The following is a 23,602-nucleotide window of genomic DNA, read 5'->3' on the forward strand; positions in this document are numbered from 1 at the left end:
TATCCTCATAGGTTGGATAAGCTCCTTACTTCTGTACATGAATCTATGCTGCACATAGAAGAGTGTGTGTGTGTGTGTGTGTGTGTGTGTGTGTGGTGGTTACTTATCAGCAGACACCGCTGATAGTAGAAACAAATGCATCTGATAGAGACTTCTAGCTGCAGATTCCTTACCTGTGAATTCGCTAGCATCTGCTTCGAATCCGGAAGTTTTTGCTGAGCAGAACCCTGCGCGCACCATCGGATGGCGTTTGTTCGGATCTGCGTGGTATCATTGTAGCCGTCTGTGACCTCACGGTCGTCTATAAAGGCACCACCCCAGCGCGAGTACATCAGTTCTTTTCCTTCCGCACCGGTTAAGCGCAGGTCTGTGATCAAGCTACCCTTTGCCTTTTTTTGCCAGGCCTTTTTCGACATTTTTGTCGAAGATTTTTTCGTCTGTGCGAGATGTCCTTGAGGAAGACTGGGATTAAGCTGTGTGATGCATGCCATTGCACCATGTCGGTGACAAACCCCCACCAGGTATGTCTCTGGTGCCTCGACAGAGACCACGACTCAAAGTCGTGTTGCGACCACTGGGCCATGGCCCCAAAAGCTTTGAGTGAGCGGTCTCTGAAGCTCATGGAGGCCTGGCAGTTGAAGTCGGTTGGCGCGACTCCTAGGAGTTCACGGTCCCTCTCGAGGAGGAGTCGCAGGACCGCTCCAGGAGCCCCGAATCCTCTTCTTTGCACTCGAGGTCCCCAGGGCACTCGGGAAAGAGACACAAGAAGAAGAAGAAGTCCAAGAGGACTTTGACTTTGTCATGCCTGTCGGCTGACGAGACAATTCGGGAACGTAGACTTTCAACGCATGGGTCGACGTCTTCCCCCCTCCCTCTCCGCGACCTGGAGTGACCCCCCTAAATGTAAAAAAACTTTATGAAGCCGTGCGCCTCGTTTTGAAGCTAGCTGCCCCCGCTGGTGATCCTTTGGGCCCCGCGGGGGTCAACAAGGGCCCCATCTGGTTCAATGCCGGCTGCTTCAGCCTCGACGCCGTTGGGGACCCCGGGATCCAATATCGGATCCGGATCGACGCCGGTTCCACACAGTCTGCTTCTTCCGGCGTCGGTCCCGACGTCAACTTCCCCCCACTGCCGGCGCCCACTGGTGGTGGGAACCCCATCCTCATTCCGGATGATCCAGAGCCGGAACAACATCGCTCAATGCCAATTCCAACTTCAGTGGTGCCGACACGGCTCAGATCAGTGCCTGAGGCTTATTTCGATCAGCTACGGACAGGTGAGGAATGGGAGGGGTCTGAGGACCCTTTTAAATATGGATTGGAGCAGGACTGGTATGAGGATCTAGAGGAAGCAAGTGGACTATTTACTTCTTCAGATACTGGCATGCTCTCACCTCCTTCTGTGGCTACGGAGGAGGGAGCTTCATATGCCTTGGTGGTGCGTAGAGCAGCCGAGGTATTGGACCTAGAGTTGCCCTTCTGTGCCGGTCAGGACTAAGATCCTGACAGAGGTGCTTCAGCTGGGGTTTTCCACATCGGAACCGATGTTACCCTTCAACGAAGCCCTCATTGATGTCCTGCTGGGAAACTGGTCCAAACCAAGCACAGGGACTCCTGTAAATAGGGCAGTTGGCCGCTGCCTTCGACCAGCTCCCACTGACCCTAGTTTCCTCACTGAACACCCTATCCTGGAGAGCTTGGTGGTCCAGGCCTCCACTTCCCATGGTGCCTTCCCTTCTGTTCCCCCTGATAGGAAATAGAGAGGCTGGATCATCTTGGTAAGAAGATGTTTTCTTCCTCCAGCCTGATGTTGAGATCCGTAAACACCTCATGCCTATTGGGGCGTTTTCCCCATACTTTATGGGATACAGTGGCAGAGGTGCTGCCCCAGTTCCCATAGGGTGTGCAGGACACTCACTCAAGCCGTCAAAGATGGGAGCGGCACAGCCAAGTTTACTATTCGGTGTGGTTTGGACACGACCCACTCGCTGGGTGGGGCGATTTTATTGACAGTGGTCCTTCGACGCCATGCCTGGCTTCTTACTTCTGGCTTTTCAGGGGATGTCCAGACACACCTCATGGACATGCCCTCAGATGGCTCACACTTTTTTGGAGAAAGGCAGACTCTGCGCTTGTGCAGTTCAAGGACTCTTGGGCTATGGCCAGATCCTCGGGCCTCTCGGCGCCAGCTCGTCAGCAGTCTGCCTTTTGCCCCTTTCAAGGCTTCGGAAGGGGTGGGGTACCACGCCACCCTCAAATCAGCCACCGTCCATCATCTCAGCATCCAGTACGAGGACGAGGTACCTTTAGACCCAAAGGGTCTAGCCAGAGGTCGGCAACAACTCAGCCCCCCTCCTCCACAGCGCCCAAGTCCGCCTAGTGTGATTCTGCAAGACCACACGCATCCAGTTGGAGGGAGGATTCAGTTTAATGTCCCTCACTGGCGATCCATAACATCGGACAAAAAGGTCTTGCAGATCATACAGAAGGACTATCCCCTCCCCTTCTAGTCTTTGCCTCCCTCTATGCCTCCATTGAAAGAACAGCTGATGGAGGATCACTTAATTTTGCGCCACGAGGAAGTTATGTCTCTCTTGGCCAAGGAAGCTATACAAAGGGTTTTGATGTCAGAAGTAGGCAGTGGTTGTTATTTCCGCTACTTTCTGATTCCCAAAAAATACACGGGTGTTCACCTCATTTTGGATTTGCGGGACGTCAATCTCTTCCTCAAAAAGGAAAAATTCAAGATGCTCACTCTTGCTCAGGTCTTGTCTGCCCTAGACCAGGGAGCCTGGATGGTAGCATTGGACTTGCAGGATGCGTATTTTCACATCCCCATCCTGCATACCCACAAGCTTTACTTGCGGTTCAAGGTGGGCTACGAGCACTTTCAGGTTACCGTGCTCCCCTTCAGTCTTACCAGTGCCCCTCAGGTGTTGTCATGACCACACAAACTTGCCAAGTCAAATCAAAGAAGTGCATGAGAAAAGCAAAGAGATATCCTCAGTGGAGACAGCAAAGCCCAAACTGGAAGAAGGTTTGCAGAGTAATCTTGCGGTTATTTCAAAGGAAGAATCAAGAAGAGAAGTTCCAAGATGGCCGCTGTGAGTCCTGAAGGTTAGTTACAGTTCTAGTCTTGCAATCGGTTGGTTGCTAGGTTACGAGCTCTCCAGCTGGAAGCCTTGCACTTCAATTGAGGTCTGAAAGGAATCAGCTGTGTGGAGAGAGAGCGCGCTTCAGAACAGAAACTCCTGTGAGGTAAAATTACATTTGAAGATTATATTACAGAAAACGGATAAATATTGTCAAGGTTTATTCGAAGAGTTTGATAGTAGACCGTTCCCGTGGAAGTCGGCAAGGCTACAGAGTTAATGTATGAATTAACCTTATGTTTACAAGGTTCTTGTTTAAGATATTACAGTCAAAGAAAAAACGAACTTTAAAAGAGCAAGTATCTACAAATGTCAAGGTTATAAACGAAGGCTGAGTTTAAAGGAGAAACGAACTGTTAACAAATAAGCATTTACAAATTCAATGGTAATAAACCAAAATAGAGTTTAAAAGAGAAACGAACTTAAATAAACAAGCATTTACAACTACAAGTTATCGACAGATGTCGAAGTAAGGATGGAGAAACTAACTGTAATAAACAAGCATTTACAAATACAAGTTATCAACAAATGTCGAAGTAAGAAAGGAGAAACGAACTTTAATAAACAAGCATTTACAAATACAAGTATTGACAGAAGTCACAATAAGACAGGAGAAATTAAATAACATCAGCTGATTTGAAGAACGCATTATCACCAACTATATATATATATATATATATATATATAGCAACATAAAACCAATCTTTAACAAAGGTTGAGAAGTTCTTCCAGAATCAGTAATAAGCATTTTTTTAAGAAGAGCTATCATTTATAGAGAGAAGCAAGGCTACAGAGAACTCAGGGTGAGTGAAGAAATAATAGAATTAAAGAGAATTAAGTGTTGAGAGTAGAAAGTGAAAAACTGATGTTGTATGTCCCTAGTAATTGCGACTGTGACTCTTGCAGGTGCTGTATCCAATCTTAGATGTGAAGAGGCAGACTGAGTACTGGCGTTCATCATCTCTGTGGCAGTCTCTCTACCATCCCATTCCCCTTTCCCCCTCTGGGGTACTCAGCACAAAGGATTATTATTCGTTGTGAGTAGCTCGGGTCGGGACTGAGGAGTTATCTTCTGCTTCTGAGGAAATCAAATTGAAGTATCCTGACAGATTGAAGTGCCTTCACCCTAATTTTAGGGAAAAAACTGATTTCCACCTGAGCAGAATGGCAGAAGGAATTGATATAAAAGCATTAGCCACCGTTTTGGAAGGGTTACAGAAACAATTAAATAACACCATAGAAGAAACAGTCCAAATAAAACAGCGAATAAATGAGTTAGGGAACACCGCTAAATCAAATGAATCTGTGTTTTCACAAATCCCTAGCCCTTCACAGTCTGCAGGTATATCCACTCAAGTAATTCATGCAGTTTCCCCTATTATTCCTTTGGCTCAACCCGAGCGCTTCGGTGGGGATCCAAATAAGGCGCAGATTTTTCTGACCCAATGCTCATTGCATTTTTTATGTAGACCAGTCATTTTTTCCGAAGACCAGTCCAAAGTGGCATTTATATTGTCTTATCTGACAGGTGATGCGGCCGCATGGTCCATGCCAATAATTTCTAGAAATGATCCTGTTTTATATAATTTCCAAAATTTCAAGGAAGAGTTCTTAAGAATATTTGATCGGCGAACTGCAGCTCAAGCCACTGACAATGACCTACTGGAAATCAGGCAAGGTAATAAAGATCTAGTAGCCTATCTGGCTCATTTCAATAAACTCATTGTAGAGACTGCCTGGCCGGAGTCAAAAAGAGCCGCCATATTTTATCGTGGACTGAGAGATGAATTGAAAGATGCCTTAGCACAAGTTCCAAATAGACCCACCGAAATTTTGGAGTTAATTGATCTTGTGTTACAGATTGACCACCGGTTAACTGAACGAAGAGCAGAAAAGAGAAGAGAGTATCGACCATTTCCCCTGAGAATTGATCGTATAAGAAATGATCATATGAGAGCCGGAGAAGGGATAACAATAGAAGAACCAATGCAAATTGGTTCCATCCGAGGTCCTTTATCTAAGGAAGAAAAAGAGAAAAGAAGAGTGAATCAACTATGTTTATATTGCGTTGCATCTGGGCATTTTGTTAAAAACTGTCCCAAGTAACCCAAAGCTCTTCAGTCGGGAAAAGGCCAGCTTCATCAGTAGAGGGAGTTGCCCTGATGAAAGCAGAACCCAAGACAACTCCTTTAGATCAATAAGTGGTGAATACCTTACAAACCGCAGCGCCACATTTGGTACAAACAGTATCAGTTAAGACCCTTCAGAAGGAAATTCAAGGGATCTCAGTTATGATAGACTCTGGAGCTACGGGCAACTTCTGTGATATCAAATACGCTTGTAAAATGGGTATTCGATTTATCAAGAAATCTACTTTGGAAGTAGTAAGAGCTGTGGATGGAACCAATCTTTCTTCAGGACCCATTTCCCATGAGACCGAACCAATTCAGATGCAAGGCTTTGGTGGACATCAGGAGCAGATAATCTTTAATTTGATAGATGCTCCACAATTTCAACTCATTTTGGGTCTGCCCTGGCTTACAGAACATAATCCACAAATTGATTGGAGCAAAAGAACGATCAAGATGAATTCCTCTTACTGCAAAGAGAATTGCTTTCATGATGGAGTGGAAGTGTCCACCAAGTCCCAAGCGGCCTGTTTATCATCACACTCTTCAGTGATCTGTGCACTAAAGACAGCAGAAATCCCAAAAGAATATGAGGATTTAGTCGCCGATTTTGATGAAAAGGAGGCTGAGAAATTGCCACCACATCGACCCTACGACTGCAAAATTGAACTGGAGCCAGGTGCGATATTGCCATGTAGCAGAATATACGCATTGACCGAAGCAGAGAATCAACACTTAAAGGAGTATTTGGATCAATATCTTGCTAATGGTTTTATTCGTCCTTCTGAATCTCCAGTGTCATCCCCACTATTTTTCCTACCAAAGAAGGATGGGAGTCTTTGAACTTGCATTGATTATCGAGCCCTCAATCAGGTTACCATCAAGAATCGATACCCACTGCCTTTAGTGTCAGTTTTATTAGATCAAGTAAAGAATGCTAGAATCTCCACCAAATTGGACCTGCGAGGAGCATATCATTTGATTCGAGTGGCTTCAGGGGATGAATGGAAAACCGCTTTTCGGACTCGATACGGATTATTTGAATATCAAGTGATGCCTTATGGGTTATGCAATGCTCCCGCTGCCTTCCAGCATTTCGTTAATGATATATAACGAGAATTCCTCGACCGGATTGCCGTGGTTTATATAGATGACATTTTAATCCTTTCCGACAATCTACAGGAGCACATTTCCCATGTTCGATCCATCCTCACAAGGTTGCAAGAAAACCATCTCTATGTAAAATTGGAGAAGTGTGCATTTCATGTGGAACGAGTTGAGTTCTTAGGATTCATTTTGTCACCAGAAGGAGTTAGTATGGATCCTGCCAAGATAAAGACAGTGCAACATTGGCCTTCTCCTTGCAATGTCAAAGAGATCCAGAGTTTCTTGGGGTTCGCTAATTTTTATCGATGATTCATATCCAATTTTCCTCAAACAGTTACACCCATTACTCGATTGTTGAAGAAAGGAGTGAAGTTTGAGTGGACAAAAGAAGCTGAAAATGCTTTTAATTTTTCGAAGAATTCCTTCGTCTCAGCTCCAATCTTGCTCCACCCCAATCCAGATGAGCCATATTATGTGGAGGCAGATGCTTCAGATGTTGCCATAGGAGGTATCCTTTCCCAGCGTCATAAAGATACAGGTCAATTACATCCAGTGGCCTATTTCTCTCGAAAATTAACACCACCAGAGATAAATTATTCAATTGCGGATAAGGAGCTATTGGCAGTCAAAGAAACTTTTCGTGAGTGGAGGCATTACATTTTGGGAGCAAAGCATAAAATGACCGTTTACACGGACCACCGAAATTTACAGTTTTTAAAATCAGCTCGAACTCTAACAGCTAGACAACTGCGTTGGACCCTATATTTTGCAGACTTTGATTTTGTTATCACTTTCAGACCAGGAAAAGTAAATGGGAAGGCAGATGCTCTATCTCAAATTGATACCGGTGCAGTTAAAGAGCCTCCAGAAAAAGAATTGATTATTCCACAAGAGAAGTTCATATCTGCCATATTGTATGAAAGTTTAACCAAAGAAATTCAAGAAAACTTAACATTCAAAGGAATGCTGAAGTGGTCCAAAGAAGGCCAAGGAAGAGAAATCAAAAAAGGTTTGCCATACTTTAAAGGTGCACTGTATGTTCCGACTGTGGAGCTGCAAGAAAAAATTCTTCAGGCTTATCATGACGATCAATTGGCTGGACACAAAGGAATTCAAAAGACTCAAAATCTAATACAACGAGAATTTTGGTGGCCAAAAATAAAAACTCAGATAAGACAATATGTGTCAACGTGTGACAAATGTCAAAGAGGGAAATCAAATAGAACAGCTTCACAAGGTCTGTTAAGACCTTTGCCCACTGCACCCTATGCCTGGCATACTGTTACTATGGATCTTATAGTGGACCTCCCTAGTAGCCAAGGTTTTAACACTATCCTAGTTTTTGTAGACACTTTCACTAAAATGGCGCATTTCATTCCTTTGAAAGAAATCCCTCGAGCCCCACAGGTTGCACAGTTGTTTACACAACACATAGTACGCGCCCATGGTATCCCAAAAATTCTAGTTTCAGACAGGGGGTCCCAATTTGTTTCTCGCTTTTGGAAGGCCTTTAGTAAAAGATTAGGAATTGATTCTCGTTACTCTACCAGTTACCATCCTGAAACCGATGGGCAAACAGAGAGAGTGAATCAAGAGTTAGAACAGTATTTAAGACTCAATTTATTCGATAAAGAGAAGGAATGGCCCGAGTTGATGTGGGCAGCTGAATTTGGCTACAATAATGCTGTTCATTCCACCACTGGGTTCACCCCCTTTTATCTGAACCATGGTAGACATCCTAATGTAATGTTGGGTAAAGAAGATGATTCAGTGCCTGCAGTAGAAGAGATGGTGAGGGATTTGCAGACCACGTTTGTTAGGGCTAGAAAAAACATCATTCAAGCAAAAGACTCATATAAGACTCAGGCTGATAGAAAAAGAAGAGAGAGACCCATTTATTAGAAAGGAGACAAAGTTTGGTTATCCACTCGTCATTTACGTCTCAAAGGAAATCGCAAATTTCAGCCACGATTTATAGGCCCATTCAAAGTTGACAAGATGATCAATCCAGTGGCAGTTAAATTGCAGTTGCCAGCTCATCTAAAGATACATCCTGTTTTCCATGTCTCCTTATTAAAGAACAGTCCTCCAAATTTACGTCAAAACTCGCCTCCAATTTCTATCCAGATTAGCTCTGCAGAAGAGTATGAGGTCAATCAAATCTTAGATTCCAAAATCCGTAATGGCCAGCTTTATTATCTAATTGATTGGAAAGGTTATGGTCCAGAGGAACGATCCTGGGAGCCGCACGAGTATGTACATGCTTCAAGATTAGTGAGAAACTTTCATAGAACCTACCCAAGTAAACCTAAATTGGAGAACTGTTCCTTGAGGGGGAGTACTGTCATGACCACTCAAACTTGCCAAGTCAAATCAAAGAAGTGCATGAGAAAAGCAAAGAGATATCCTCAGTGGAGACAGCAAAGCCCAAACTGGAAGAAGGTTTGCAGAGTAATCTTGCGGTTATTTCAAAGGAAGAATCAAGAAGAGAAGATCCAAGATGGCCGCTGTGAGTCCTGAAGGTTAGTTACAGTTCTAGTCTTGCAATCGGTTGGTTGCTAGGTTACGATCTCTCCAGCTGGAAGCCTTGCACTTCAACTGAGGTCTGACAGGAATCAGCTGTGTGGAGAGAGAGCACGCTTCAGAACAGAAACTCCTGTGAGGTAAAATTACATTTGAAGATTATATTACAGAAAACGGATAAATATTGTCAAGGTTTATTCGAAGAGTTTGATAGTAGACCGTTCCCGTGGAAGTCAGCAAGGCTACAGAGTTAATGTATGAATTAACCTTATGTTTACAAGGTTCTTGTTTAAGATATTAAAGTCAAAGAAAAAACTAACTTTAAAAGAGCAAGTATCTACAAATGTCAAGGTTATAAACGAAGGCTAAGTTTAAAGGAGAAACGAACTGTTAACAAAAAAGCATTTACAAATTCAATGGTAATAAACCAAAATAGAGTTGAAAAGAGAAACGAACTTAAATAAACAAGCATTTACAACTACAAGTTATCGACAGATGTCGAAGTAAGGATGGAGAAACTAACTGTAATAAACAAGCATTTACAAATACAAGTTATCAACAAATGTCGAAGTAAGAAAGGAGAAATGAACTTTAATAAACAAGCATTTACAAATACAAGTATTGACAGAAGTCACAATAAGACAGGAGAAATTAAATAACATCAGCTGATTTGAAGAACGCATTATCACCAACTCTATATGTGTATATATATATATATATATATATATATATATATATATATATAGCAACATAAAACCAATCTCTAACAAAGGTTGAGAAGTTCTTCCAGAATCAGTAATAAGCATTTTTTTAAGAAGAGCTATCATTTATAGAGAGAAGCAAGGCTACAGAGAACTCAGGGTGAGTGAAGAAATAATAGAATTAAAGAGAATTAAGTGTTGAGAGTAGAGGGTGAAAAACTGATGTTGTATGTCCCTAGTAATTGCGACTGTGACTCTTGCAGGTGCTGTATCCACTCTTAGATGTGAAGAGGCAGACTGAGTACTGGCGTTCATCATCTCTGTGGCAGTCTCTCTACCATCCCATTCCCCTTTCCCCCTCTGGGGTACTCAGCACAAAGGATTAATATTCGTTGTGAGTAGCTCGGGTCGGGACTGAGGAGTTATCTTCTGCTTCTGAGGAAATCAAATTGAAGTATCCTGACAGGTGTTCACCAAGGTGATGGCAGTGATAGAAGCTCATTTGCGCAGGTTGGGGGTTTCAGTCTTCTCCTACCTCGACAACTGACTGTTGAAGGCTTCTACCCCCCAGGCTCTCGTCAACCACCTTCATACTTGGGTGGACCGCCTGCATTCGCCTGGGTTCACTATAAACATGCTGAAGTCACACCTGACTCCCTCTCCTAAGCCCCCTTTCATCTGACCCGTTCTGGACACAGTGCTGTCTCGGGCTTATCCTCCCGAGCAGCGCGTCCAGGAGTATCCAGATTATGATACCGATGTTTTCACCTCTCCTGGATTTTGGTGAGACAGACTCTGAGGCTGTTGGGACTCAGGGCCTCCTGTATCCTATTAGTCAAGCATGCCAGATGACATATGAGGGCTCTGCAGTGGGACTTGAAGTTCCAGTGGGTGCAGCATGAGTGAAATCTTACAGACACAATTCAGATCTCGGAGGGAACTGCAAAAGACCTGCAATGGTGGTTAGTGAACTGAGATTGGGTCAGAGGCAGACTCCTCTCCCTTCCCCAGCCAGATCTCACAGCAGTGACAGATGCATCACTTCTGGGATGGAGCGGCCACCTGGGAGAGGTGGAGATCAGAGGTCTCTGGTCTCCAGCGGAATCTGGACTCCATATCAACTTACTGGAGCACCGGGCGATCCGACTGGCATTGAAAGCATTTCTTCTTGTTGTAAAAGGGATGATAGTGCAGGTGTTCATGGACAATACCACAGCAATGTGGTACTGCAACAAGCAGGGAGGTGTGGGGTCGTGGACCCTTCGTCAAGAGACTCTGGACATGGCTGGAACAGCAGTGCATAACCCTGGTGGTTCAACACATGGCCAGGGTGGACGAACTCAGCTGTCGGTGCCTAGCGGATCACAAATGGTATCTCAACGCGGAGGTGGTGCAAGGACTCTTTCAGCAGTGGGGAGAGCCTTTATTAGATCTGTTCGCCTCCGCAGAGAACGCGCAATGTCAGCAGTATTGCGCGTTGAAGTTTCCAAGGTGGCAATTGCTCGGCTACGCTTTTCGGCACAAGTGGAATTCAGGCCTCTTGTACACCTTTCCGTCCATACCACTTCTGCCTAGAGTTCCAAAGAAGATCAAGAACTACCGGGCCCAACTAATCTTAGTTGGTATGGATTGGGCATGTAGATTCTGGTATCCTGAGCTTCTGAAATTGAGCATTGATCCTCCGATCAGGCTGCCCCTTCAGGAGGATCTTCTGTCGCAGCAGTAGCGGAGGGTTCTCCACCCGAACCTGTTAACTCTGCGTCTTCATGCATGGAGATTGAGCGGCGGCAGGTGATGGCTTTTGACCTTCCTCCTGAAGTCCGTAAACTTATTTTGGCAGCCAGTTGTCCCACCACTAAAACGGTGTATGCCTGCCGTTGGAAATGCTTTGTATATTATTGTACAGAAAGGTCTATTGCTCCTCTTTCTGCTTCTCTTTCTGATATCCTTCTCTTTATAATATCTCTTGCCCAACAGGATTCTGCCTTGGGTACTCTCAAGGGCTATCTTTCTACCTTATCGGCATTACTTCAGCTGCCTGATTAGCCTTCACTTTTCAAATCTCCCATTGTACATAGATTCCTCAAAGGGCTTCTACATAGGTTTCCCCCTACGCCCTTTGTTATGCCCCAATGGGACTTAAATCTGGTCCTCTCATTTCTTATGGGTGCTCCTTTCGAGCCCTTACACAACTGTCCCCTCCGGCTGCTCACCACCAAGACAGCCTTCTTAGTGGCAATAACATCTGCCAGGAGGGTGAGTGAGGTGCAGGCTCTTTCATACAAGCCTCCGTACCTCACCATATTTTCAGACAGAGTGGTTCTCAGAACTCGTGCCTCTTTCCTCCCCAAGGTGGTGACCCTCATTTCATCCGGGTCAGAACATCACCCTGCCCACCTTCTTTGCTCCACCACATCCCTCCAAAGAAGAGGAATAAGTTCACCAGCTGGACCCAAAAAGAGCATTGTTGTTCTAACTTGACCACACAAAAGAGTTCTGGGTGGATGACCAAATCTTTGTGGGGTATGTGGGACCAAAAAAGGGTCCGGCAGTGCAAAAACAAACCATTTCATGCTGGGTCATTCTCTGTATTAACATCTGCTACGCATTGGCCAGGAGCAAAAGAACAGTTGATGGATGGAATGTAGACCAAATCAAACATTCACCCCCAGTCACAGATCTGGGTTTAATCCATCAGTTTTTTGCTCACCATGCCATTCCAGTTTGGACCCAGCCATATGCAAATCAGTCTTGATCCTGTTCCCCATGGGAACAGTCCAACCCGAACTGCCAGGCCAGGTCCTCCCTGGACCAGAAGCAAGCATCCTGGGACTGGTTTCAGGGTATCACCCCTCTTCAGCCAGGCTAGCTTGAATCTGGTGGCATAGTGAGCACGGGACCCATGTCTGAGGGATACCCTTCCCACTAGGGGCGACAAATGCAAAAGAACAGTTGATGGACGGAATGTAGACCAAATCAAACATTCACCCCCAATCACAGATCTGGGTTTAATCCAACAGTTTTTTGCTCACCATGCCATTCCAGTTCGGACCCAGCCCTATGCAAATCAGTCTTGACCCTGTTCCCCATGGGAACAACAGTCCAGCCCGAACTGCCAGGCCAGGTGCTCCCTGGACCAGAAGCAAGCATCCTGGGACCGGTTTCGGGGTATCACCTCTCTTCAGCCAGGCTAGCTTGAATCTGGTGGCATAGTGAGCACGGGACCCATGTCTGGGGATACCCTTCCCACTAGGGGCGACAAATGCAAAAGAACAGTTGATGGACGCAATGTAGACCAAATCAAACATTCACCCCCAATCACATATCTGGGTTTAATCCATCATTTTTTTTTGCTCACCATGCCATTCTAGTTTGGACCCAACCATATGCAAATCAGTCTTGACCCTGTCCTCCATGGGAACAGACCAGCCTGAACTGCCAGGCCAGGTCCTCCCTGGGCCAGAAGCAAGCACCCTGGGACCGGCACTTTACCAGCTCCCTCTGATGCACCTTCTGGCCCCAAGAATCTGCAGCGGCCTCCATTTGAGCTTCCACTGTTTGACAGTCTCCAGTGCCGACTTAGTTTCCCGTGTCATCCCCTATACCGCTTGCCTTTGCATTTTGATGCCGGGGGAGGAAATGCAACCATTGTGCTATCCTACTTGGTGTAGATACTGCCAAACTCCAGCCAGCACTTAGCCAACAGGCAATCATTCAGATTCTGGTACTCTGCCTTTACCATGCGGTAGGACCCAAACTTTACCCAATATTTTTGGTACTGACTTGGACAGTGACAATTACGAGGTAGGTAACAATTGTGTTCCCCAATATAATGAGGCAAAGTGGTATGAGGAACTTCAAGATACCAGTGGTCTGGATACTTTCCAGATACTGGCTTTGTGTCCTCTCCTTTTCCTGCTACAGATTTAAGTGCCTTGTTTACAGCGGTTATGCTCTGGCGGCACAAGTTCTAGACTTACAGATACCCACTATTGAGGTGAAGCTTAATGTGTTGACTCAGGTATTTCAGCCAGGTCAGGCCCATACTGAGACTTTACCCTTTTGAGCATATAGTTGAAACCACGTTCAGGTCTGCTGGTGAATGGGATGTTTGCTCAGCAACATTGTCTCGGACTAGGCGACCTAACCTTTGACACACAACATCCAACACCAGAGACATTGGTGGTACAGGTGTTCATAAGCAAAGTAAATGCATACTCTTGTACTTCCACTCTACCTGATTGTGAATTTAAAAGAATAAAGACATTTGAAAAACAGATTTTCTCCTTTACGAGCTTTGCCTTGAGGTCAGTAAATGCCAGTTGTCTTCTAGGCTGCTGCTCTGCTGTCATGCCTTTTGGGATAGAGGTATGCAATTTTACCAGATCCAGACAACTTTTGGGCATCCCTTACACAGGCTATATTAGAGACGTGGGTTATGCTATGATATGTGATGCACTCTGGTTTGGACGTGACCAACTGCTTAAGTCCAACAGTGGCACCAGTGTGGCTCTTCGGCAACATGCCTGGTTGAGTTCAACGGACTTCTCTGGGGATGCCCAGATGTCCATAATAAACATGCTGTTTGCGAGCTCTCACCTTGTTGGTGAAAAAGTGGACTCAATCGTCGAATGTTTTGAAGAGCAGAGCCACCAAGTTTTCCATTGGTCTTTATACTCCCACAAGACAGTTCCACCAGCAATTTCGCCCTCTCTATGGCTAGGGTCGGGGTTTTCCACTTTGCCAACGTCCTTCACCAGCGCTAAAGGCCTTTAAGCTCTTTCGTGTCCATAGCTGAGGCTCTCAGAGACAACTTCCAGGGCAGAAGGACAGCATGTATCTTCTCCTTGGTCGCACACAACCACCCTGTCAGAGTCAGGACCCAATATTTCCTCCAGAGGTGGCAGGCCATCACCTCAGATAAGTGGGTCCTCCAAATTGTCGGCCCATGCTGCGCCCCCTCCCCCCCATTTCTTTCTACCCTTCCACACCTTTTACCACTATCAGGGTGGCTAATGGAAAACAACCTGTCTGTTCTGCAGCAAGAAAGGCCGGCCCTTTTGGTGACAGGGGCCATAAAGAGGGTTCTGTCCTCAAAGATGGGAACCTCTACTTTCTTTGGCTGAAGAAGGACAAAGGCATTTGTTCTATTATGGATCTTCACCCTTTCAATTCCTTCGTGTGAAAGGACAAATTCAGAATCTTCACACTAGCCCAGGCCCTGTGTCCCCTAAGCCCTGGAATAGCAGGACACTTATTCAGTTTCTACCTGTGGTTCGAGGTGGACCAGGAAGATTTTCAGTTCGGAGTGCTCCCTTTTGGTCTCACCAGTGCCTCTCAGGTATTCATGAAATCAGTGGCTGTAGTCGCAGCACACCTTCAGAGTTTGGGGGTACCAGCCTCCCACTACCCTGACAACTGGCTGTTGAAGGAGGGCTCGCCTCAGGAGGTCGTCATCCACCTCTAGGCCATGAACCAGGAACCCAAATTTAGGCCATTGTTACCACTCTGGGGGGGGGGGGGTTTGAGCATGATTTTATGGAAAATATGTGATAGAAAGTATTCTCTCTGTCTTTTGTTTGATATTATTGGATGAGCAACCATAGCTGGAAAAATAATGGTTTACATATTATTGATAAATAGCATACAAATTCATCCTAATATGTGGAAAAATAAATCTAATTCCACTGGATTGGTTAAATGCAATATAATTTTAAAATAATTATGATTAATAATTGTAATCATAACAATATATCCTTAAAATAATAACATTAAAACGTTATTGTAGTCCTCATCTATTGATATAGATTATATACATAAGTTTCACTTACAATTTCAAATAATAATACTTGTCACATCTTACATAGGCAATGTGTGTCATGAGTGATCATAAACACATTTTATCATTCACATTCGTCATCATCATCATCTTCTGAATAGGTGTCATCATTCTCTGTATCTGTTTGATCTTCACAGGTGGGAAGTCTGCACATGTCAGTGCACTTTAGGTCATTCAGACAGCAGACACATGTTGGCAGTTTGTAGTTCCTAATGCAGTTGCAGGCTAGTAGATCTAACACAGCCTGAGGTGCTGACTGCCCCTCCATCCTGTCCACTACCAGTTGCTCTGCTCCCTCGTGTTTTTCCAACTTCCACCCTCTCCCAGTTGGACTAGGCGTCTTTGGATCATTCAGAAGACATCTCTCGCTTATAGCAGCTTGATACTTTGAAAGTTTGGTATGTTTCTTCTGCCAGTTCCTTCAAGGTGAATGTTGATGACTGAGTATCAAACCCTTCTTTGCGCAGAATATGGGATCTCTCAAGTCATTCACGAGATGAACCGAAGATTTTGGTGCATACAGCAAGCACAAGAATTGCTCCAATTTGTCTATTAACTCTTCAGAGAGATCTTATTTGTCTCTGAGCTGCTAAAATGTTTTCTGTGTATGTCTGTTGGCAGACATGATTTTCCTTTTCCCTCAAATGCGCTTACTCTGTCACGTCCGGTAAACGTCTGGAGACCTATCATAGCTCAACAAACCTTTTCACCAAGAGTTGAGGCTATTTTCCCAATGTCAAGGACCTGCATGCGAATTTTAGTAACACATTTCAGAAACAATTTAGCTATAATTCTGTCATGGAATCCCAAAGACCTAATAAACTCATCAGTGTCATCTGCGTGTATCATTACTGCCTCATAACCCTCATGATCAGCATGCGCAGCATGCAGCAACAAACGACCATATGCTTCTTTGAGTGTACTGTTGAGATAAGGCACTTTTGTGGCTCCCTTCAGATGTGATTTTGTGGCATTTAGCTTCAGAGTTCTCGAACAGTGTTTTATTCTCAAGTTTAACAAAATACTCTTGTTTCCTCCATTCGTTAACGAGAAATGTGATGTGCGTTGTTTTATTCCTTACGTGGCTTAGGAATTTCCTCCACTGCCTGACAATCTGGGAGGGTGAGATACTCTGTAACTGGTGCCTGAGTCATTCTTCTCTGATTGTCCTTTCGCTGTTCTTAATAGACGTCTCATTGTATGTATCAAACACAACAATGATTCTTTGACTCCTATTTCCTTCCTGCAAAGCCATGGCCAAGCCAGACATAGCCACCTCACCAAACTTTGATTCCTGTCCTTTCACTCTCTGATCAAGAACCATGACATCATTCAGCTTGGCTGAATTTCCAGGTATTTCCTCAGTAAGGATAATGTTTTTCTTTAAGTATATTGCTAAAACAGCTTTGTCTGTTTTTCGCAAAAGACCTTTGCTAAAGCCCATTGAATAGGTCCTAAGGGATGAGAGAATATATCCACCGTTTGAAAGTTCTGGTTCTGAGCTGTCACAATGATTTGACCAAATAGTGCTTTGTCTGCTTTCATGATTGTCCTGAAATTGCTGTTCACATGTTAGAGAAGGTTTCTAGATTGTTTATTTTCATTGGGTTATGAATCTTTTAAAAGGTGGATTATTTTCAAGTCACTCAAGTTTGAAATTTGCATAGCACTTGTCACCTATTTAATGCGCCTTCATACTATCAGATACTATGTCTTGAGATGCCTTTTTTACTGTGTAGAGACTAATGAGGTCATGTGACCCAACAAATTGGTTTATCCAGCTTTGAACCAGACTAACAGCTCTTGTAAAAGTATCCTTGTCTTTTTCAATTCATGACTTATGTAGGTCTGCGTGAGTAAGATCTGATCTGTTATTATGAACCATTTCCCTTATTTGACCCCAAAAGGTACTTCTGTACTCAACTGTCATATAATATCTTCTTACAGCACCCACCTTGAGGTTGAACCTCACCGTACCACCCGGAGTCTGTGTCTCTTTGTTGACTGTTACCTCTATTGCTTGATTGACCAGAATTTGTCCAAATGGATTAACTTCTAACTATTGAACTGAAAAGCATCCATTGATGAAGCTGTGGTATATCTCTGGATGTTTAACTGCAAGTAATGTCATTTCGACATATTATACAGGAAGATATCTAGCATAGTTCATCCCGTAATAACGCAAAACACCATGGGATCATAGAGCAATGGCGGTGAGATGTAAATGCCAATTTCCTGCTTGAGCAGCACACTGCAGAGCCAGCAAAACATTTTCAACAATATCACATACAACATCCAAAATGCAGCGAGATCTCCATTGTCATCACAAAGATGTTCATGGAATACATCCCAAAACTGTTTTACTTCAGCAGAGGCAGCATTCTGCAAGAGGTTATCGCATCTCTGTTGGCATAGGAATTTTGCAAAGTCCTTAACATTCTCATAGAAGGAGTAGACTACCTGAATGTTCTCTTCGTAATTCTTCACTCAGGAGATAAATTCCACCCAAGCCAGTCTCAACATAGTTTCGTACTCCCACTTGTGTACTCAAAAGCGTTTTCCAGGAATGGACATGACATTGCAAATGGTGTCAAAGGTGCCCATTCGAAAAATGATTCTGTTGTACGTTGCGTTATGCTTCCACACAGTCTCAGTTGCTTTTGCCTAGAGAGCTTGATCCATGACCACTACAATTTTCACCCAATGCAGTGTTTCCCTTATTAGCTTTGACTGTCAAAATTTCAGAAACAGAAAATCCCTCTTCATAGTAAACAGGCTCCTGCACTTCCTACTTTAAAATACTAGGGGAACCGTGTTGCTTTCCACATTTCTCACAATGTCTAACAGTGGTATGTGATTCCTTACTTGAGCTGCCTCTAACAAAGTTTTCCATGATGGGCAGTCCTGTGGGCTTGTCAGAGTAACTCCGTGCTTGACATTTGACCATAAATTAATTATACGCTGGGGATCAGAGGGATAGGATGTCCTTGTTTCAGTTTTTTCATGATGCTGCACGGTCATTCACCACCAGCTCTGGAAAAAGGAATTAATTTAAAAATGTATACCTTTTACTTGGTGTACTTAATATTATAATAATTGCTATTATAATTATTACCATTTTATTTAATCACATTTACTGTAATTGTTAATAAAATTCACAATAAAGAAACTGATGAAAAATATTCTATTTGCCTCAAGGTATCTTGGGAGTGGAGTGGTAACTCACAAAAGGCAAAGAGTTATGACTTGCTATCACACATTTTCCATCTCCAGGCAACCATACCTTGCCAATAAATCATGTTATAATCCATCCTTCCAAGTGGTATCAATACATGGTTGGCTCAAGGCTTACTTCAGATGCCAGCAAACCTGGGATTGTTCGCCTCTTACATCTTGCTGGCAAAGTTAACAGGTGGCACTTGCAGGCTCTGGAGTGCGACCTAAAATGACAGACCACCGCCATGTGCGACTGCAGCAAGCAGGGCTGGGTGGGTTCTTGGGCCCTATGTCAGAAGGTTCTGTGCCTCTGGAAGTGGTTGGACTGCCAACGATTTTTTTCTGGTAGTAAACCATCTGTCAGGATTTTTAAATGGCAGGACGGGCAAACTCAGCTGCTGACATTGAGTGGACCGTGAATTGCAGTTGCACCCAAAAGTGGCACAGGGCGCCTTCCAATAATGTGGAGAACCCCAGCTTGATCTTTTCACCACTGCTGAATGCAGTTTCAGCACTTTGGTGTTTTCACAGCAGCTCCCTCTCAGGGACACCTTCCATCTAAAGTGGGGCTAGGGACTCCAGCAAGCCTTTACGCCACTGCCATGATTTCTGAAGCAAGATCTGAAATGACCAAGCACAAATCATCCTAGTGATACCTGAGTAGTCCGAGAGAATGTGGTATCCAAAACACCTGGGCATGAGCATCTGTCCTCTGATCAAGCTGTTGCTGCAGGAGGATCTTCTGTTGCATCAGCAGGGCAATTTACTGCACTCGGGCCTGCATATTTTGCATCTCCATACTTTGAGATTGAGCAGCAGCAGCTGACTTCCTTCAGCCTTCCACACCTTCTCCTCCCAAAAGTCCATTCTCCCCTTCCCCCACCCTCCGAGGTCTTTGAAGTCATTTTGGCAGTGAGGCCTCCTTCTACAAAATCAGTGGGACACATTTGTGGACTGATACGGCACCTGAGAAATTGACCCATTACAGGTGAAGTGCCTATTCTGTACACTTGTCATGTGGCTACGTGGGCATCGGTACACATGTTTACGAAGCACCACTGCGGCAATGTCAGATCTGGTGAGGGGGCATTCTGCCTGCTCAGTCATGCAGGACTTTTTGACCTGAGCCAGTTAACACATTTCATTCATAAGATGTATGCTCTGATATTTATTCACAAGGTGAGCAGTCTGCGGTTAGAATTCTTCATCAGAATAACAACTTACCTTTGGTAATGATCTTCTGGTGGATACTTTATCTAACCGCATATTCCTCATAAACCCTTCCACCTGCGCATTCTGGACTCTCCATCTAAAAGGTCTTAAGTTAGAGATGGGCACACTGGTCAAGCCAGTATGTCAATGGGCTCTGCGTCTGAGGGGGTAGACAGCCTAGCAAGCTACTGGCTCATTGACATTGGTGCGGACGAGTGCAACGCCATCTGAAGGCTGGCAGGAGAACTGCTCAGAATTTTTCCTGATCCAGTCTGGAATCTGGAGAATATTCACAAGGTGAGCAATCTGTGGTTAGACAGAATATCCAAAAGAAAGATCATTACTAAAGCTAAGTAACTTGTTCTTTAATAGGAGCGAGCCCAATGCCCCTAAGCTTGGTTCCTCCTCTAATATCCATTCTCATCCATACTAATTGGCTATCCTCACAATATAGGGTTAAAGAAAGAGATTTGCACTGCATCTGGATCAGTTTTTTGTGTGTGTAATAAGCATTGTTGGTACTCTTGAAAATAATTTTTGCTGTTGATGTTAGTTGCTCTAAATATACGTTATCTGTTTAGGAGTGGCAGCCAGACCAGGGCCTTCTGCGATCACCAAGCAGCTTTCAAGTAACTTCTCCGTTCAAAACTTCAGAGTCCACCATTCTCAGTGTAGATCTTCAAAGACCGAATATGTGTGAGAAACTTTTTAAAGAAAGTAAGAAGAATTGCCTTGGCATACAGACAGAGATGTGCAGCCCCCTGAGGCCTCATGCCCCGGTCCCCCTAGGTAGGCTGCAGCCTCTGCATTCCCACCAAAGTGGCCGTAATCCACATGTTCTGGCAGATATTGAAAAGATTTTGGGACACCCTTCTTCCATTAACAAGAAAGACCCCAACAGGCGACTAGGTCAAGATTTCGGTGCAGAAACCGAAGATGTGTCTGAACCTAGGTACACTGATTCTGAGGCAGAAAATTGGGATTTCTGTGCAAATGCCATGTTATCAAAAGAGACACTGAAGCATCTCTCAGCTAGTAACGAACTCCGGAGAACTCTTTCATCCCATAACATCATTGATGAAGGCGCCTTTCCCAATAAGAATGTGAATAATGATGGTTTGCTTACCCATCTTGGAGGCCCCAACTCAGACATTGGCGACAAAAAGCTTATGTGTCCCTCTAACCTGTTGGGGAGGTCATTATTAGTAAAAATGTTACCGGAGAATTTCTCATTGCAAATTGAAAGTGGTTCAAATAACTTGCCTGCACAATTCAAATTGACACCATTGGAAAAATGCTGCCCTTCTGAAAACATTTTTTCGAACCAGGCATGTGAAAAGATGGTGATGGAGGCCAGTATTGAGGAGGAATTGGATATGGGTGGAGACAGTGAGTGTCTCAATAAGACAGAAGAGCTTAGCTTCTCCAGCCAAACATTAGAGGGCACTCGGAAGCGGAAGCTGGAAGACCAGATTGCCAGCATCCAGGCACTGAAGGTATGCAAGAGCCGCAACATAGAGGGCAAAGGAGAGGCTCATTTCCCAGACTGCATGGAGCCAACACAGTCGAGAGGACTGTGTGATAGCCAGCCTGTCCTAGTAAACGCAATGGAAAACCAGGCTGCTCTGCAGCAGCAGTATAAAGGCATAATCGCTAATCTCAGCAGGCAAGGAACACAGAGCACACCTAAAGGCCTGGAGGAGCAGCCTATAGTCCCTAAAAGTCCTTTGCCTGTTTGGGCTTGCGCTGTTTCTACAGAGTGTGTTGAAAATGATCAATTAAAAGGCACTGAAAATGCCCTCTTCTTGGAGGCAGGTTGTCATCAGAGAATTGTGAACAGTTTTGATGATCCCACAGAAAATCCTGACCCAGGGCTATTGAAATCAAATAGTGTAGCGGCGTATCAGTTTGTCACCCCCCAAACGATTGCTGCTAACTTTGGCCAGCTCTCACATAAAGGACGGCAGCCTACAGGTTCTAGTGAAACATGTGCAAGATCTCTCCTTCCTAAAGCAAAACAGGTTCATTCCAATATTGGCTTCTTGCCCTTTCACCTGGTTGACGGAAGCATTTCCTCCCCAAAAACTGCAGAAGATAAGAACCCTTTCAATATAGATCAGGAAGTTGGGGAGCATAGCATCGAGAGTAGTCGCTGTGATCACCTGGAATCTTGTGTTTTGGGTGAAGTGGACAACTTTCCCTGGGATCCACAGAGCTGGTGTAGCCTGGAACATGAGGAAGACCTCTCCCCCAGGCAGGACTCCACAGCCACCCACTCGATGATGGAGCCCCAGCAGCCCCCAAACTCAGCTGAGGAGGGGTTGAGCAGTGAGTGCTACTCTGAGGACCAAAAATACTACCAGCACATACTCAAGATGGTGAAGCTCTCAAGAGCAGTGGGGGGCGAGAGTAGGGCACTGCAAACTGAGGCTCGGGTGCAAGATATCCCCCTGCAGGCACCTACCCAGGAAGTAACCCAGCCAGGCCACATGCCTGGGAAACCAAGCACCCTCAACAAAGACTTAGAAGACGCCCAGAAAGTCGATGGAGTAGCAGCCACAGAAGGTTTATCAACAGCAGGAGAGTCAAAGCAGACAGAGCCCTTCGTTCCTCATCATTTCTCCCCAGACCACCAAGAAGGAACTAGTGCTAGTAATCTACAGGGAGGAGATGAGACACAGATTACCAGGGAGAGCGAGAAATGCAAGAGCAGCATAGACCAAGCAATCGGCAGCAAGGTAGGCTGGAACCGAAGGGGAGGTGGCAAAGAGAGCAGGGAAGAATGAGCGCAGGTGGGACCAGAGAGTGCAGGCATGAGGATGTGGACTGTTAGTGTGTGTGGCGATGCACTGTAAAAAAGTGTGACTGAAAATTCGAAAATCGTGTGCTTCCTCCATTCCCACCTCAGCCTTTAGGTGCTAATACACCAAGAGGTGTCTGTCGTGTTTCTGCTTGTACTAACTAGCCTTCCTCTGGTTCAGTGGTTCCCAGCCTGTGGTCCGGGGACCCGTGGGGGTCCGCGAAGCCTCCTCAGGGGGTCCGTGACTGTTTAGAATATTTTATAATATTAACAGATTAGGTCCCCAGCTTCATGGAGGGGGAGGGGGGGCAGATTCCAATAATGATTCAGTGGGTTCCCTGGGTTCCAGTACTGATAAAGTGGGGGTCCACGGAAGTCAAAAGTTTGGGAACCACTGCTCTAGTTCCTCCACCCCTGGTCTATTCAATGGCCCCTCAGCTCGGGTCACGTTGTAACGAAATTAGAGTCATTTTCAAGTACTTTAGTAATCTGTTTGGGAGAATTGAGTTTTACCTACACAGGAATTCATATTGTTTTGTTTAAAAAAAAAAAAATCCAGTGAAGTAACGTTTTGGTTTTCGTGTCCAGCTGCCTTGGCCACGAAGGACACGCATATTAAGAAAGATTTAATTTGCACAAAACGTGCACGTTTGCCCGAGCACCTCTACCGGAAGCAAATTTAGTGAAGTGAAATAGCTGGGAATGCCGGGTTTTTGTGGCCCTGTTAGTTCCAGCAGGCGACTTCTTCATCCGACTGACCAACAGCTTTTTGTTGTTCAAAAAGTGGGGAGCATATGTAATACACAGCACATCTGGGCTCAAAATACGTTCTGTTTGGATATTTTAAGAAATAATGGAAAATGACTGCAAGTCGGGTTCTTGCTTTGTTAATGTTGTGGCCAGGTCAGTGAGCACTGTCACAAG

General features: G+C 44.8%; 1 protein-coding gene across 4 annotated transcripts in view; it reads left to right on the forward strand.

Moving 5' to 3' along the window:
* CEP164 (centrosomal protein 164) overlaps nucleotides 1–23,602 on the forward strand; it is a 393,961-nt gene that overhangs the window by 92,143 nt on the left and 278,216 nt on the right. The window contains exon 1 of one of the 4 annotated variants that reach the window (XM_069224718.1): nucleotides 22,146–22,616. The exons of the other annotated variants lie outside the window; for them this stretch is intronic. Within the exon in view, the coding sequence (XP_069080819.1) occupies nucleotides 22,158–22,616 (459 nt within the window). The 5' untranslated portion in view covers nucleotides 22,146–22,157. Of the gene's footprint in view, nucleotides 1–22,145; nucleotides 22,617–23,602 lie in introns of those variants that run through there. 4 annotated transcript variants of the gene reach the window in all.

Source organism: Pleurodeles waltl, chromosome 3_1 (genome assembly GCF_031143425.1).
Source record: "Pleurodeles waltl isolate 20211129_DDA chromosome 3_1, aPleWal1.hap1.20221129, whole genome shotgun sequence".
Lineage (NCBI taxonomy): Eukaryota > Metazoa > Chordata > Amphibia > Caudata > Salamandridae > Pleurodeles > Pleurodeles waltl.